At 36.5% G+C, this 15,223-nt stretch overlaps 1 protein-coding gene across 2 annotated transcripts; it reads left to right on the top strand.

The window, feature by feature from the left end:
* Nucleotides 1-515: 515 nt before the first annotated feature.
* Nucleotides 516-14,340, top strand: LOC127432021 (serine/threonine-protein kinase greatwall-like). Of its 2 annotated transcripts, XM_051682764.1 has the most exons (13): nucleotides 516-953; nucleotides 1,389-1,526; nucleotides 2,391-2,530; nucleotides 2,619-2,707; nucleotides 2,793-2,899; nucleotides 3,231-3,390; nucleotides 3,468-3,625; nucleotides 5,460-6,575; nucleotides 6,769-6,910; nucleotides 9,091-9,111; nucleotides 10,778-10,891; nucleotides 10,971-11,072; nucleotides 13,404-14,340. In XM_051682764.1, the coding sequence occupies exons 1-13, from the start codon at nucleotides 798-800 to the stop codon at nucleotides 13,559-13,561; spliced, it is 2,601 nt and encodes an 866-aa protein (XP_051538724.1). In that variant the 5' UTR covers nucleotides 516-797; the 3' UTR covers nucleotides 13,562-14,340. The 2 variants fall into 2 exon arrangements, with proteins under 2 accessions (XP_051538724.1, XP_051538725.1); XM_051682765.1 differs by lacking the exon at nucleotides 9,091-9,111.
* Nucleotides 14,341-15,223: the final 883 nt, after the last annotated feature.

The following is a 15,223-nucleotide window of genomic DNA, read 5'->3' as shown; positions in this document are numbered from 1 at the left end:
GATGATTTTCATTTTTGGGTGAACTATCCCTTTAAGAAATTATTAGCTAGTCACATTTTACTTGTATTGCATGTAGCGGCGTTTTGTTTAGTACACCTCTGGCAGTGTAACATTACAAAAAAAAATAAATAAATAAAAAAAAAGAAGAAGAAGAAGAAGAAGAAGAAGAAGAAAGAGAAGAAGAAACATTTGCCGTCCAACGCTCATTCTTTTATTCTGTCACTACTGGTTCCTTCCAGCAGAGTGCGTCTTATCTTCTTTAAATAGTAGACCAACGCTTTGCTTGATTCGTTTGACGGATTTTTTAGAGTAAAACACAAAATAGCGCAATAATCTAATATAAATAAAAAAATAAAAATAAAAATATCAATACATATAAAATCATAAATATTATAAAGGCGTTTGTTTTTCCAATGGAAATGATTTATATTATTTCTGACTTTAGGTCAGCTAAACCACCGTGTCATAGGACCCAACATTTTGTGGCACATTTCAAATTTCAAAACAAACGCGTCGCGCCTGTCAACTGTGAAGATGGACGTAAAGGATTGAACACAAGACTGCCTTATTCACAGATTTCACAACTAATATAGTCCGAATACATGTAGCGTTTAAAAGCCTCTCTGGTGATGTGTGTTTGATTTTCAACACAATAATCACCATAATTCCTCTTTTTATGCGTCTATGAAGGTGGCTCATCTGGCTACATTGTGTCACTAACTAGTGATCCGACATACTGATCTATTTGTTCGTCGAGAAGCAGTTGGATTACATTGATAATTGAACGGACTGGCGAGATGGAGGGTCATGGAAGATCATTTGACGGTTCAAACAGCGCAGTGAAAGCTCCGTCCATCGAGGACTTTATGCTGGTCAAACCCATCAGTCGAGGAGCCTTTGGGAAGGTTTACCTCGCCAGAAAGAAATGCAACTCCAAACTCTATGCAATCAAGGTATGAAATATGAATATGTAGTATTTATAAAAATAAAAATTCTCGATGATGATGATGGAGTGTTTATAATGATGCATTTTAATAAAAAATAAAAAAAAATAGTGGGGTTCAAATGTCTGTTTCCACATTGATGAACTGTGATTAAAAATCAAATTTTAACGATTTAAAATGAATCAGAAATAAGTAACATTCTGCACTATTATTGTAGTCACTTATCCACTTATCCGATGCTCTTTTGAATATTCTCAAAACATACATGATCAACAGGTTTTGCACAATTTTGCATGCCAGCTGCTAAATTCATGTCAATTCACCTTTTTACTCGCATTGTTATGCTTATAATATAGTTTGTGATGAAAAGTACAAAACTAAAGCATTTTTGCAAGTGGACTCTGACTCAAACATGAACAAAATGATGTTGTTTTTGCCTGGCAGGTGGTGAAGAAAGCAGATATGGTGGATAAAAACATGACAGATCAGATGAAAGCTGAGAGAGATGCTCTGGCTCTCAGTAAAAGTCCTTTTATTGTGCACCTGTTTTACTCTCTGCAAACAGCAACCAAAGTCTATCTGGTACGTACAGGAGTGAATGTTAAAAAAAAAAAAAAAAAAAACATGTCAATCCCCCCCCATACATATTTATATATTTGCATAAAGAAAATGAAGCCTATTTTAGGTCCATTAAAGGAATATATCACCCAAAAATGAAAATTCTCTCATCATTTACTCACTCTCATGCCATCCCAGATGTGTATGACTTTCTTTCTTCTGCTGAACACAAATGAAGTCTTTTAGAAGAAAATCTCAGCTCTGTAGGTTTATACAATGCAAGCAAATGGTGATCAGAACTTTGAAGCTCCAAAAAGCACTTAAAGGCAGCATAAAAGTAATCCATATGACACTGTGGTATAATCCATGTCTTCTGAAGCAATCCAAACCAAGAAATGTAACTCATTTTTCACTGTACATCTTGCCATTGCAGTCTCTTGGCACGATCATGATTTCAAGCTCAGTAACACTTCCTAGTGCTGGACACATGCACAGAGTGCTAGATGGCACTGGAAAATGTAATCGAGTTTGAAATCATGCTCGCCAAGGAGACAACTGATGTCAAGATTTACAGTGAAAAAGCAGTTATATTTTGGTAGTTTTCATGCAAAATCAACTGGATCTCTTCTGAAGACATGGATTAAACCACTGGAGTCGTATGGATTGTCAGGAGCATCATGTCATGATGTTAAAAAAAGCAATCTTCATTTTCTTTAAGAAAATTATCATTTCTTATTTATTTATTTGATTTGGGGGTGAAATACAATATGACCTGGACATGTTTTGGGGATATTTCTGTACATTTACCCAGAGGTGTCAGTGTTTATTTCAACATTCATGTGAAGCTTTAAATGGTGCATGGGTAATATTTTCAAATGTGTTGTGTAGGTGATGGAGTATCTGATTGGAGGAGATGTGAAATCACTGCTTCATATCTATGGGTACTTTGATGAAGACATGTCTCTGAAATTTATCTCAGAGGTTGCACTTGCTCTCGATTACCTTCACAGACATGGCATAATTCACAGGTATTGCAGAAACTAGTAATTATGAGTCAGTTTCAGTGTTTGCTTGTCAAAAAACTGACATTCCTTTTTTTTTAATGATTTAACACAGGGACTTGAAACCTGACAACATGCTCATTTCTAATGAAGGTCACATTAAGCTCACAGACTTTGGGCTATCCAAGGTTAAACTTGACAGAGGTATGTTTTTGTTAACCTCTGAAAATGCAAAAAAATCTTAGTGTTTATTGTGGCATTAACAAAGGTTTTTGTTTCCACCCTCTAGAACTAAACCTGATGGATATTTTAACCACACCTTCTTTGGCGAAACCTAAGAAAGATTATTTCAGAACACCTGGTCAAGTTCTGTCGCTAATAAGCTCTCTTGGTCTAGTGAGTAGATTTGCAGAGTCGTATAATCAGGGTTCCCATGCTCATGAAAACTCTGAAAATACTATATCAGGGACTTTCCAGGTCTGGAAAGTCATGGAAATGAATAAAATCACAAATCATGTGAATATTCATTTTTCTAGTTATGTTCTGCTCTAAAATATTTAATTGTATCCGTTGAGGGTAACCACCTATTTTACTCACTGGGTAGCAAATGTTACATGTGGGAACCCTGTATAATTTAGAGTATTTAAAAAAATAAAAAATAATGCAAATGCTAACAACATTTATGTAAAAGTTTGTTAAACTGTCTTCTTTTAACATCAAATAAAAGAATACCCCAGTGACAGAGGGTGAGCATCACAGTAGCACAGTGCTGGGCAGCCCAATGTCCTGTGGGAAGGTCAATCATAGGAAGAGTTATTTGTGCTCACCTCTACTGAAGAGAAGAGCAGAGTACCTCAATTCACCAATATGCTCAAGCCGAGCTCTAGGTATGTGTAAGAAAAATAGACATTCAGAGTCTAGCATTGTGGCATTTTTAAATAACCTAACGTGTACGTTTCTCTAGGATCCAACAGTGTGTTCAGTCCTGGTGTGCTGGCTAAGAGTTTAACACCAAGGCTGATGAAATCAAGGAAGAGATTTGAGACACTAAGTGCTGTTAGCCTGTTACCATCCACTACGGATTCTGAAGACTGTGTCAGCCCGATGTGGGAAGATGAGCAGGTTCTGTTTTTAGTGCTTATGCTTTTTAGTGATTTTGGTTTATAGGCATTGTTAAGAATGACGTCCCTTTGTGAGAAATTGTTAAAGAATAAACAAATATTTAATTACTAGGGATCCAAAACTTGTAGATTTTGGGCCAGGCATACATGAAATGGTTGTCTATAGAAATCCACTGAAAGCTCTGCAGATAACCCTGTGATTGGAATGCCCATCATTCATAAAACTCATGTCTGTAAACATGTATGTTTATTAAAATATTGGCTAATTTTTCTGTAAAAAGACTGTAGTAATCTCAGCCCTGTTGAACACATTTTACTATGGTTAAATCCATTCTGTAAAATTCCACAGATTTTGCTGCAAAATAAGCGCAGAAAACACTAAACTTTCGAAAATGCAAATCAATTAGAAAATCTGGAAATCATCAGATTATTCTCTACTTTTGATGTCAAACCATAAACAAACATGCGCACAACACTTGCACAAATTATACAAGCTGTTAAATATGTTCACATTCAACGCCATACCATTTATGACTTAACCCCAATAAAGGAAAACCGTTTAAGGCGTTTACATGACCGTACAGCATAATCAGTGTAAGAACGTGCATATAGAAGCGCTCATTGACTGTAGATGGATTTTGGTTTGTATTTGAATATAATTATATAAATCAACATGACAATGTCATCATCAGTGTTTATCTTGTAAGCAAAATTACAGACAAATGATCGTTGACGTAGGTTTTTTTTTTTATTTTGTCAATGATAGCGAAGACGCGATGGAAAAAGACGCAAGATAATCAAACGTTTTTAATAATAATTATAATAATAAGTACTGTCAACGAAAATATGATGAGAAAAAATAATACTGCAAGATATTAGCAATGCACTAACACTGTTTTTTATTTAGTATTTTTTCTATTTTAAGAAAGAGAAATCTAGAAAGCATTGATTTAAAATAATATAGTCCTAGTATGTTGTGGATTTCCCCGCTTGAGCTGCATGATCTGAAAGTGCCCTAACCCTATCACCTGAACTTTACTATCAGGTTATTTACCTCACTCAAACACATCCAATAAATGTGGCATTAAGCAACTATATCCACAACATAAACATAATATTACAACTTGCATCTGCACAGGCAATGAAGCGAATGAACATGTTTCTTAAAATTGCACTGAACGTAATGCAGTATTCTAAACTGTCTAAACGTGAGGAATTCCCAATAAAGTCACTTCTAAAAAGTAGCTAATACGTCAGTATATTCATTATATGCCCTCATTTCAGGAACGCAGGTTTAGAGATAGAACGATATATCGGTGTTTCCGAATAATCGGTGCCGATAGTTGCTTTTTTGGAACTATCGGTTATCGGAAATGATATGGCGATAGTTGCTAATTGTTGTTTTTTTTTTTTTTTTTTTTTATCATTTCAAAATAAGAGAACCCGGTGTGTTTCGGGCTTGTTTATATGTAAAAGTCCTGCGTTATGCACCAAATCTGATTTTTTTTCTGGTTATTATTGGAATTTTGGTTGAACAATAAACTGCATCTGGGATTTTATTCATTTTGGACTCTTTGTCTTAGCCTGCCATTGTAAAGAAAGAATAAATTTATTTATTTATTTTTTGACATTCTATAAATCTATTTTAAAAACTATCTGCCAATTAATCGTTATCGGCCTTTCCCACCAAAATCCACTATCGGTCGACCTCCACTCGGGTTATCTCATGTTGTGTAATCTTACATATTAAACATTAAAGGACATTTTCGTCAAAAGGCAAAAATAATGACAAATAAAACACTGTGTGAAAATTAACACTGGTCATCCTCTTCCAGAATTTACAAGATGGCGAGAACCTTCCTCAATTACAGAGAAAAGAACCTGGTAACAGAAATCAAAGAAGCAATCCTGTAACACCGCTGGAAAAAAGGATGATGTGTGCACCACGTGCTCAGGATCGCAACACGATTTTGACGCCACTTGATAACCAAGTGGACCTTAGCAGATGTATTAAACCAGACATTTCTGCAAAGAGACTGCAGTTCAATGCAGCTGACAACTGTGCCACTCCGTTGGGTAAGGCTGCTCCCCGTCAGTCAATAGAGAGCAGTCTTGCAAAACCTGAGTCGCCAATGGAACCAAAGTCCTCAGCCAAGCGAGGGTTTGAAGAAGTAGAAAAAAGCCCAGATGAAGCTGAAATCCATTCCAAAAAAAACGATGCCATCTACAAGAGATGTTTCCAGATTCCAGAGGTGAATCCAAGAGCCTACACTGGTTTGACTGGAATGTTCTCCATTGCTAGGCTTGATGATTTCAAAAGTGAACTGATATGTCAACAGAGAATCGTCCCGAAGCAATCCAGTCCCATTGTCGTGGCCAAAAACCTCTTTTGTGAACTAGAAGATCCTGGTGAGGAGGTAGCTAAAACAGTTACCAGCTCCAGCTCCCCAATTTCACCTGCTGACGAACAAAATATTAGAGGAAGCCTTGGTTTGGACTCTGATACCTCAATCCATGAGATGTCCGTAGTCACCAACATACCTCAACAATTAACGCATTACAAACAAGAGGCTTTGTCATCCTCTTTTGAGGAACTTAATGAAAGCAAGATTTCTGCACTGATGCCTGCAGCCAAGTCTACAATAGCTACACTAAAGCAAAGCAATGCAAAACAACAGAGAGGGGAATCTGAAAGTTTCCCCTCTCTGCTTCTTGACCATCTCCCTGACCTATCCAAAAGTATTGTCAGATCACCTGGGTTCCTCAAACCCAAGAACTTGGTTGTGTTCAGGAGCTACTGCAGCTCGATAAACCGGTCTTGTAACTCGCATCTCAGCATGGCCTCTTTGGACGCCATGGAGATGTCAGCTTCAGCTTCTTTCCACAGTGCACCTTCTGCAGTCACACCAGTTCAGAAGAAAAGGCCCAGTCTGAGCAGCTCACTTTACCAGGTGAGGAGTTTGGTCTTTGCTCTCTCCAAAAGAATTGGAATTGGTATTTTGTTAAAGGGTTAGTTCACAGTTTTGTAGCTTGACCATTCTTCAAAACATCTCCTTTTATGCTCCACAAAAGAAAGTAACTGGTTTTTGTTTGGAGCAACATAAAATTATAAATGATGAAAACACCTTTTTTTTTCTCTCTTAGACTCCCCAGCAGATGGTTATGTCACATACTCCTTATAGGACACCAAAAAGTGTCCGCAGAGGTCCAGAACGTGTAGAAGGAGCCCCTATCCTGGGAACTCCCGATTACTTGGCACCAGAACTTCTGTTAGGCAAACCTCATGGTAAGGGTTTTAACTGGTCAACCTTAAATGTTTTAAACTTGTGCAGAGATATGAAGTCAGTAACAGCGTTTTGGTTGATCAATATGGGGTTTTCAATGGCCAATTAAACTTATTTTTTTTTTTTGTGGTTATAATCAATTGTAAAATATTTAAAGCTGAAGTGTGTAACTTTTTTTAGTGTTAAAATACTTTATTCTATCCCAGCTTAAAGGATTAGTTTACCCAAAAATGAAAATTCAGTCATTCTTTACTTATCCCGGTGTTGTTATAACCCGATATGATTTTCTTTCTTTTTTTAAAAAAAAAAATTGTGCTCAGTGATGTTATAAAATAGCAGTTTATGGTGAACACCTCTTCAAGCTTCAAAAGGACACAAAAGTCAGACAAACCGAAATCTAATGTATTATTTACTAAAAAAATTTCACTGACTGTTGATCTCCTGTGCGCGTTCATGAGTCTCCACGAGAGCTGTAGAGCAACAGTAGTTACACTGCCGCTCGTGAGGTGGGGCGTTCAAGCGAAAATTCGTTTTGTTTCACTTTAACAGGACCACCAGCGACATTAACAACAGAAAACACAACACAGCTGCACACAATCCAAAGAACAGAACTTACTAAACTGCTTACTAACTTACTAAACTCCCACAAGTTTGAAGTCAAATAATTTTTTTCAAACAGACAGATGGAGTAGGCAGGACTCTTCTACATTCCGAACCAGTAAGTATTTGTGACAGACCTGAAGAGAGTGTGACCTCTGCAAAAACATTTGGTAGGTGTAACAATCTCAGCCAAAATCAATTAGTTTTTAACCAGTTCATGAGATGCTGACTTTAATATAGTGTTATAAGAAAGTTTTTGGACTGGTGCCAGTTCACAGCGGACAGAGTTACCCGCACGATGCAGAAAATAGAAAAAAAGCGAATGATAGAATGTACCATCGCTTGTCATGGCTGGTTAGGACAAAAACTCTGATTAACATCGGAAAGATACATTATATTGCATGTCGTTTGCCATCAGGTAAGGACACGGTTTGACTGTGACTGCCTGTAGCCTCCTCTGTTTCTGTTTGATTTCCAAGTACTCCGTTCTAAAAAACCATCCACTGCTGGGCATAGAAATGCATCAATTCTTCGACTATAAACTCATCAGACATGTTTAGTAAGTTCTGTTCTCTGGTTTTTGTGCAGCTGTGTTGTGTTCTGTTGTCACTATTGCAGTGGCAGACCTTTTTTAAGATAAACAAAAGTTTTTTGCTTGAAAGCCCCATGTCGCGAGGGGGCTGCGTGAACTGTTGCTCTTGTACCCTATCCTGAACGAGCACAGGAGATCAACGGTTGGTCCACAGTTTAGCTAAGTACATTAGATTTTGGTTTGTTTCTCACCAAACCATAGCGTATGCTTTCATATCAATCATGAGTCTCATGGAATAATTTATTAGACTTTTGAATTATACTTTTGTGTCCTTTTGAAGCTTGAAGAGGTGGTCACCATAAACTGTCATTGTATGACATCACTGAGCACAAAATGTTTTCAATATTTCTCCCTTTATGTAAAAAAAAAAAAAGAAAAGAAAGCCATATAGGGTTATAACAACACAGGGTTGAATAAACAATGACTGAATTTTCATTTTTGAGTGAACTATCCCTTTAATATGCAAAAACATTTATCTCGAAAACTGTAAACACTGTGTCTCTGTGGGGCGCTTTAAAAATTCCTGCTTGTTTTGAGCAACCTGCTTAGACTCAATCAATGGCATGAGTTGGGGCGGGATTATCTGACTGTTGAACAACTGCAGGTAAGGGGTGTATTCAGAAAGCTGTTTTGAAAACATTGTTTATTTTTGCAATTCAGTTTGGTAGCGCTATTTTCGCAGAAATTACATACTTCAGCTTTAAGGGTTAGATATTTCTTGCAAGCAATAGCGACGTCATATTTTTGAGCGAATCCTTCTTTTGAGTCTGTTCTTTGCAATAAATTATTCAAGCTGGTTCATAAATTGGTCTTTTAGCGAATCAGTCTGAATTACAATTATTTCGAAAATCTTTATCCAGTAATCACAAACAACTGAAAAGGTTATGGAAACTCATTGTTCAAAATGTGTGGGAGCTCTGTTAATCATTGTACCTCCAATTATAGAAACAGGTACTTTGAATGCCCTCATTAACTGACACTATGTTTTAGTTTCAGGGTCTGTATGTTCTGGTAAGTATACTAAAAATTTACTTGGTTGAAATCCTAAGCCATTGATATGTTTGTGCATGTGGAGGCACCATTACATGCAGAAGTGTCTGACTAATGCAGTGATGTGTTGCAGCTTATGTGATTGGCAGCTCTTGATTCTTTTCTATTAATGCTTTTGTAATGCTCTCTGAACTCTGTTGGGATGATATGATGGTTTTGGGGAATTCTGGGTGATTCTATTGGAAAACCGAATTTTGTCAAAATACTTTTTCTTATACTGGTTTAGAGACAACCGGGTAAGACATTTGTAGGTTGACTTCCTGAAGAGTGTAAACTGTGGCTTTGTGGTGGATTTGTTTGAGCAGTCCAACATGTGAACTTCTGGCTCAACCAATGGTGTGAGTTTGGGGTGGGACTACTTTTTCTGAACAATGGTAGACAGGCACAGTTATTACTGCACAGTTTGTGCTATGGATATGAACGATACTTCAGATCGTGCGGTTTGTTGATGAGAGGTGTACTACTATTACTATTCTAAGAGATTCGATTTACAAAGAATGAACAATAAAATGGGCGAAATAATCCTGTAGACATAAGAGGAGGCACCAAAACCATATGATAAATACTTAAGGTTGGGCTTATTTCACTTGGACCAGTAAGCAACCATCCAGAGGCCCGCAGCAACTGCATAGCGATCTGCTGGAAAACCACTTAACAATTACATAGCATCGTCCAACCACCCTCAAGCATTGATTGTGGCACTGAGTTTTGCAATGGACAGTTTAGCAGATATGGGCCACTTCTATTAAAGTGAATGGGAGAAATTGGAATGCCCAGTGGTCAACGGATTTAGAAAGGAAGTCCTGCCTTACAGGTAAAGGAATCAATCAACTTTTAGATACAGACTTTGCCTGTTAATCAACTCAAGAACTCGCATTAGCTATACAAGCCAAGAAAATGTTTTTTTGTTTTGTTTTTTGCGTAATTTACACAATTTATGATACCGATGTTGTCAGATTTTACTGCTGATTTGAAATATGGTTACCTAGCCTGTCGAGAGCATTCCAAAGATGGCCACCGAGTGGACCGACTTGCTAAAAAAGACTTTGGTTTTGCACAAGCAAGTAAATATGTAGTTATTTTTGCAGTTGTTTTGACGTAAACCATTTTTTAAATGACTAAATGTCATGAAATTACTTAATGAATCATTAGCTATCATTGTACCTCAGAGTTCACACCAGCCCAATGATGTGCATTTTGTTGTTCTCCTTCTCCCTCAAAATCAACTTTCCACTGCTGCTATCACAGCTCTGTAATAGTCAGGGTTCCCACAGTGATGGAAAACCTGGAAATATCGGGGAATTTTTATATTGTGATTTCTAGGCCTGGAAAAGTCTTGGAAATTAATAAAATATGATAAATGATAAAATAATACAATGGAAATGTCTATAGTGGATTTTTCTAAACATACTCTGCTCTAAGATATTAAATTGGCTAGAAATTGCTCTTTGCAGGTATAAAAATCCTTATCCAGTAATCACAAACAACTGGAAAAATCATGGCAATTTATTGTCTAAAAAGGTGTGGGAACCCTGAATAGTGGTCCCAATCTAACACATTTTATTCCAAGTTTCATGTTTAATCAGTAAAACACTATGACTTATTAGCTCGCTTTGCTCTCCAACAGATTTCATGGTGGATTGGTGGGCTTTAGGTGTCTGCCTTTTCGAGTTCCTCACAGGAGTGCCTCCTTTCAATGATGAGACCCCTCAGCTTGTGTTCCAGAACATTCTCAACAGAGGTAGGATCCTTTCACATTTCTCCTGAATTATTTTATGCAATTGTGTGTATTGATTCTTATCCGTATGAATGTTGAGCAGATATACCATGGCCAGATGGAGAGGAGGAGTTAACCAAGAATGCAAGAAATGCCATAGAGATTTTGCTCACCATGGATACAGCCAAACGTGCTGGCTTAAAAGGTGAATTACTAAAATGAATGACATACCGGTGTGAACCTCTTTAAAATATAGTAATCGAATGATATGGGTTTTTCAACGGTTGATATAAAATGAGAATAGAATGGCAAATTGAATGTTATGGATGCCTCTCATAACTTACACGCACATCTGTGTGGGGCGAACCAGCGCACATTATGCTAGGTGTCCACTGGCATGTGGTGAGCGAAGTGAAGCATTTTCAGTTCATTTCAATGTGAGCCAAGCACCACGGTCGCAAGGTGGATTCTCATCGGAATTAATTGAATACAGTGGACACACACGCCAATGGACACGAACGGTCAGTGTGCTCCAGAGACAAACTTGCGTGATTCAGTCGGGCTTTACATGATATCAGGGCGGCCAGCGGAGACCATAAAACGTATATGACGCATTTGAATTGTACTGAGAACATTCTAGTATAAAGCTCTATATGTAGAAAATCAAACCCCTCAAACTGCTAGACATCCCCTTCATTATAAACAGCACTGATGAGGTAAAAAGGAAACAAATACACATGATCAGTTTTTAAAAGACACGTCATCCTTACTAAAATCAAATATTTTGGTATGTTTTACTAAAATTGTTTTTTCCTGCACTAACTGGTGACTTGTATAGATTCATATTTAATCTATTAGAGTGAATCTATTAGACTATTTTTATTAGAACTGTAAATGTTGTAGTTAAAGGTTTCTAAATATGTTTAGGCTATTAGTGTTTTATAAAACAAATAACAATAACAAATACTATAGTTTATTTATTAGAAAAGACTATCTACATTATCATAACTACAGAAATGAGGAGCCCCCATGGTCTTACCTGTGGTAATGGAAAAGGGTAGAGCAATGGTAAATTTTAATATAGGGAAATACCATTTATATTGAAGGGGTTAAAACTCCCATGAATTATGGACAAATTATTGACAGATTCTCCTCCTGTTCTAACTGTCCATTACTTTTTGCGAGATGGGGGATTTTGGCTACTGAAAATGTTGAGTGGCTAGTGACTTTGGAAACTACTGGCCGCAGTGGCTGGTGAGCCAAAAAGTTAATTTCAAACCCTGATGTCAATGTATACACAATACATTTTATTGATTAACTTAAATGAACACTTATTTAACAAAATATTTACTCCAAATTTAGTAAAAATAAATAAAACGGAAGGCTGTCAGTAGATTTAGACTAATGGGCAGACTAATTTTTTTTTTTTTTTACAATTTTTTTTTTTAAATTGCCGTTTTTAAAGTGTGCAGTGACATCAGCAAATATGGTCAATTTCAGAACAACAAATACACACTTGGAACATTATGGATCGATACGATTAATCTCAGAATGGTCAAATATACACGATGCGTTATCGGCCGGTATGATTAATTTAAGAGTGGCCAAATTCACTCACTGAGCACTTTATTAGGAACACCTGTACATCTACTTATTCATGCCATTATCTAACCAACCAATCATGTGGCAGCAGTGCAATGCATAAAATCATGCAGATATGGGTCAGGAGCTTCAGTTAATGATCACATCAACCATCAGAATGGGGAAAATATGTGATCACAGTGATTTGGAGCGTGGCATGATTGTTGGTGAGTATTTTTGTAACTGCTGATCTCCTAGGATTTTCACGTATAACAGGCTGTAGAGTGTATAGAGAATGGTGCGAAAAACAAAAAAAGACATCCAGTGAGTGGAAGTTATGCTGATGGAAATGCTTTGTTGATGAGAGAGGTCAACAGAGAATGGCCAGACTGGTTTGAGCTGACAGAAAGGCTATGGTAACTCAGATAACAACTCTGTACAATTGTAGTGAGCAGAATAGCATCTCAGAATGCACAACTCGTCGAACTTTGAGGCGAATGGGTTACAACAGCAGAAGACCACGTCGGGCACTTTATTAGAACCATAGTGTTCCTAATAAAGTGCTCAGTGAGTGTACACTTAGTGTTATGATCCGCTATGATTAATCTCTGAAAGGTCAAATATATATCGCCAAATGTCGGCCAATGTATTATATATATTGTAACTGACAAATATGCAACAAATAAATAGACTAAGTATGTATAACCCTACATTGCATATACTATGATAGTCTCCACAATCAAAAGGAGATTTATGGATTATGCAGAATAAACGTTACTCACAAAAGGCGTTTTGAAGTCTTGAGTCTTATTGTTGAAGGTAGTTACAAAAGCAAAAAATACCAGAATCTCAACATTGTGTTGTCTTAAATAAAGTGAAAATAAACACTCATTAAATGGATATTCTCACTACTAGTTCAATCGTGCAATTATATTCTTGGATTGTTTTTCCCTAGAACTGAAAGATCATCCGTTCTTTGAGGGTGTGGACTGGGAAAACCTTCACAATCAGAGCATGCCCTTCATCCCACAACCCAACGATGAGACTGACACGTCATATTTTGAGGCGAGAAACACGGCCCAACATATCACTGTATCAGGCTTCAGTCTGTGAATATAAAGAAACTGTTTTATATGTTTAAGATATAATTGTGTTGTGCGGAAACTTTAACGGAATAGGTCACTCCAAACCTGTATGATAAATTAAAACATTTTATTCAAACTCAGACCTGTCAAGTTCCAAAAAGGACAAAAAACACCATAAAAACCAAAAGTAGTTGATACGACTTGCAATGGTTTAGCAAAAAGCTACAAAAAAAGCTGAAAACTATTCCTTGTAATAAATACAGATGTCATCACTGCCATAGTGCTCTTTTTATCATCTTCGTTCCTTGTTTTTTATTTTTTTTCTTGCTTCCTGCTCCTTCCTTCTGTCTTTGGTAATTAATGTTGTATGTATGTTATGAAGAGAGAGATGTTGTATGAATGTAGGAAAGTTTTCTGAAATGCAGTGAGGTGGGCGTTTGACCTTTACGTACATACATGCCATGAGACTTGTTTCAAATCAAGACTTGTTTGGAAAAAAAGTAATATATTATGTAACACTACTATTTATAAATGTCCACTAAGGAGTAAGTACATTTAAGCCACTGCTGCTTTTAACTCATGTTTACTTGAGAACTATACTTGTAAGAGTGCAATTTTATTTTAACATGCAAAATGTTTTAATGTGTCTACACTGCGTTCTGAACATGGCTGCTGCTTCAAAAATGTTTCAATTCATACTCATTTAATCATACCTGAAAGGTCTGTGTTTAATAATCATTTGTTTCATAGCTTTTTTTCTGTTTGAATAAGGTACAGATGTAACCTGTGTTTTAGTAAGTTTTGGAGGTGTTTAAAGGTAAATAAAGTAAAATACAATTAAGTATTAATTCTGGATTATTACTTTACTTAAAAGTGAAGGGTGCCACTAGTGTTATTAAATGGCATCACAGTGTTAACTTATGAAATGGCTTATAGTTGTCTCTGCATATTAATTTGAGACAGGAGAAAATATTTTAACATCCGAAAAACACCTGAAGCGCACATCATGCCTTCATGAAACATGAGCAGAATTTTTTTGTGTGTAAATTGTTTGTAAATCCATTTGTACATTAATTGTTGCATTCAGTGGGACAATTTCGTACAAATGGTTTTACGCAAGATTCACACAGAAAACTGTTCTGCTTGTGTTAGAAGAACAAGGCTTCATCTAAGTTACAATAATGAACAAACACAATCTGTTTTATGTAATAACACAAATTGTTTTGTTCTTGTATATAATGAATACATAATTTAAACATTCACAGTGTAGGTTGGAAAAAAGTATGTGAACCTTAGGCTAATTACATCAACAAAAGCTAATTAGAGTCAGGAGTTGGCAAATCTGGCATCCAGTTAATGAAATGAGATTAGAGCTACTTTGACTTTAAAAAAATCACTCACACATTTTGAGTTTGCTATTCACAAGAAGCATTTGCTGACGTGGACCATGCTTTGCAAAAAAGAATTGTTGCTTTTCATGAAGCTGGAAAGGGTTACAAAGTTTTCTTGAAGAGCTTAGATATTTATCTGGCCAGTTAGACAAATTGTCTATAAACAGAGATGAATTAGTACTGTGGCTACTCTCCCTAGAAGTGGCTGTCCAGCCAAGATGACTCAAAGGGCACAGGCAGAATGTTCAATGAGGTAAAAAAAAAAAAGACAGCTAGAGTGACAGCTAAAGATTTGAAGG

This window comes from Myxocyprinus asiaticus, chromosome 41, assembly GCF_019703515.2.
Source record: "Myxocyprinus asiaticus isolate MX2 ecotype Aquarium Trade chromosome 41, UBuf_Myxa_2, whole genome shotgun sequence".
Taxonomy (NCBI): Eukaryota; Metazoa; Chordata; class Actinopteri; order Cypriniformes; family Catostomidae; genus Myxocyprinus; species Myxocyprinus asiaticus.
The sequence above is the reverse complement of the archived record's forward strand: the minus strand, read 5'-3'. Positions and strand labels throughout refer to the sequence as shown.

Excerpts from the sequence above, each read along its gene's own strand:
- LOC127432021 (XM_051682764.1), top strand. The coding sequence starts at position 798 with ATGGAGGGTCATGGAAGATCATTTGACGGTTCAAACAGCGCAGTGAAA. Across the intron at positions 1,527-2,390 it reads CAGCAACCAAAGTCTATCTG|GTGATGGAGTATCTGATTGG; the intron begins GTACGTACAGGA and ends TGTGTTGTGTAG. Across the intron at positions 6,576-6,768 it reads TGAGCAGCTCACTTTACCAG|ACTCCCCAGCAGATGGTTAT; the intron begins GTGAGGAGTTTG and ends TTTCTCTCTTAG.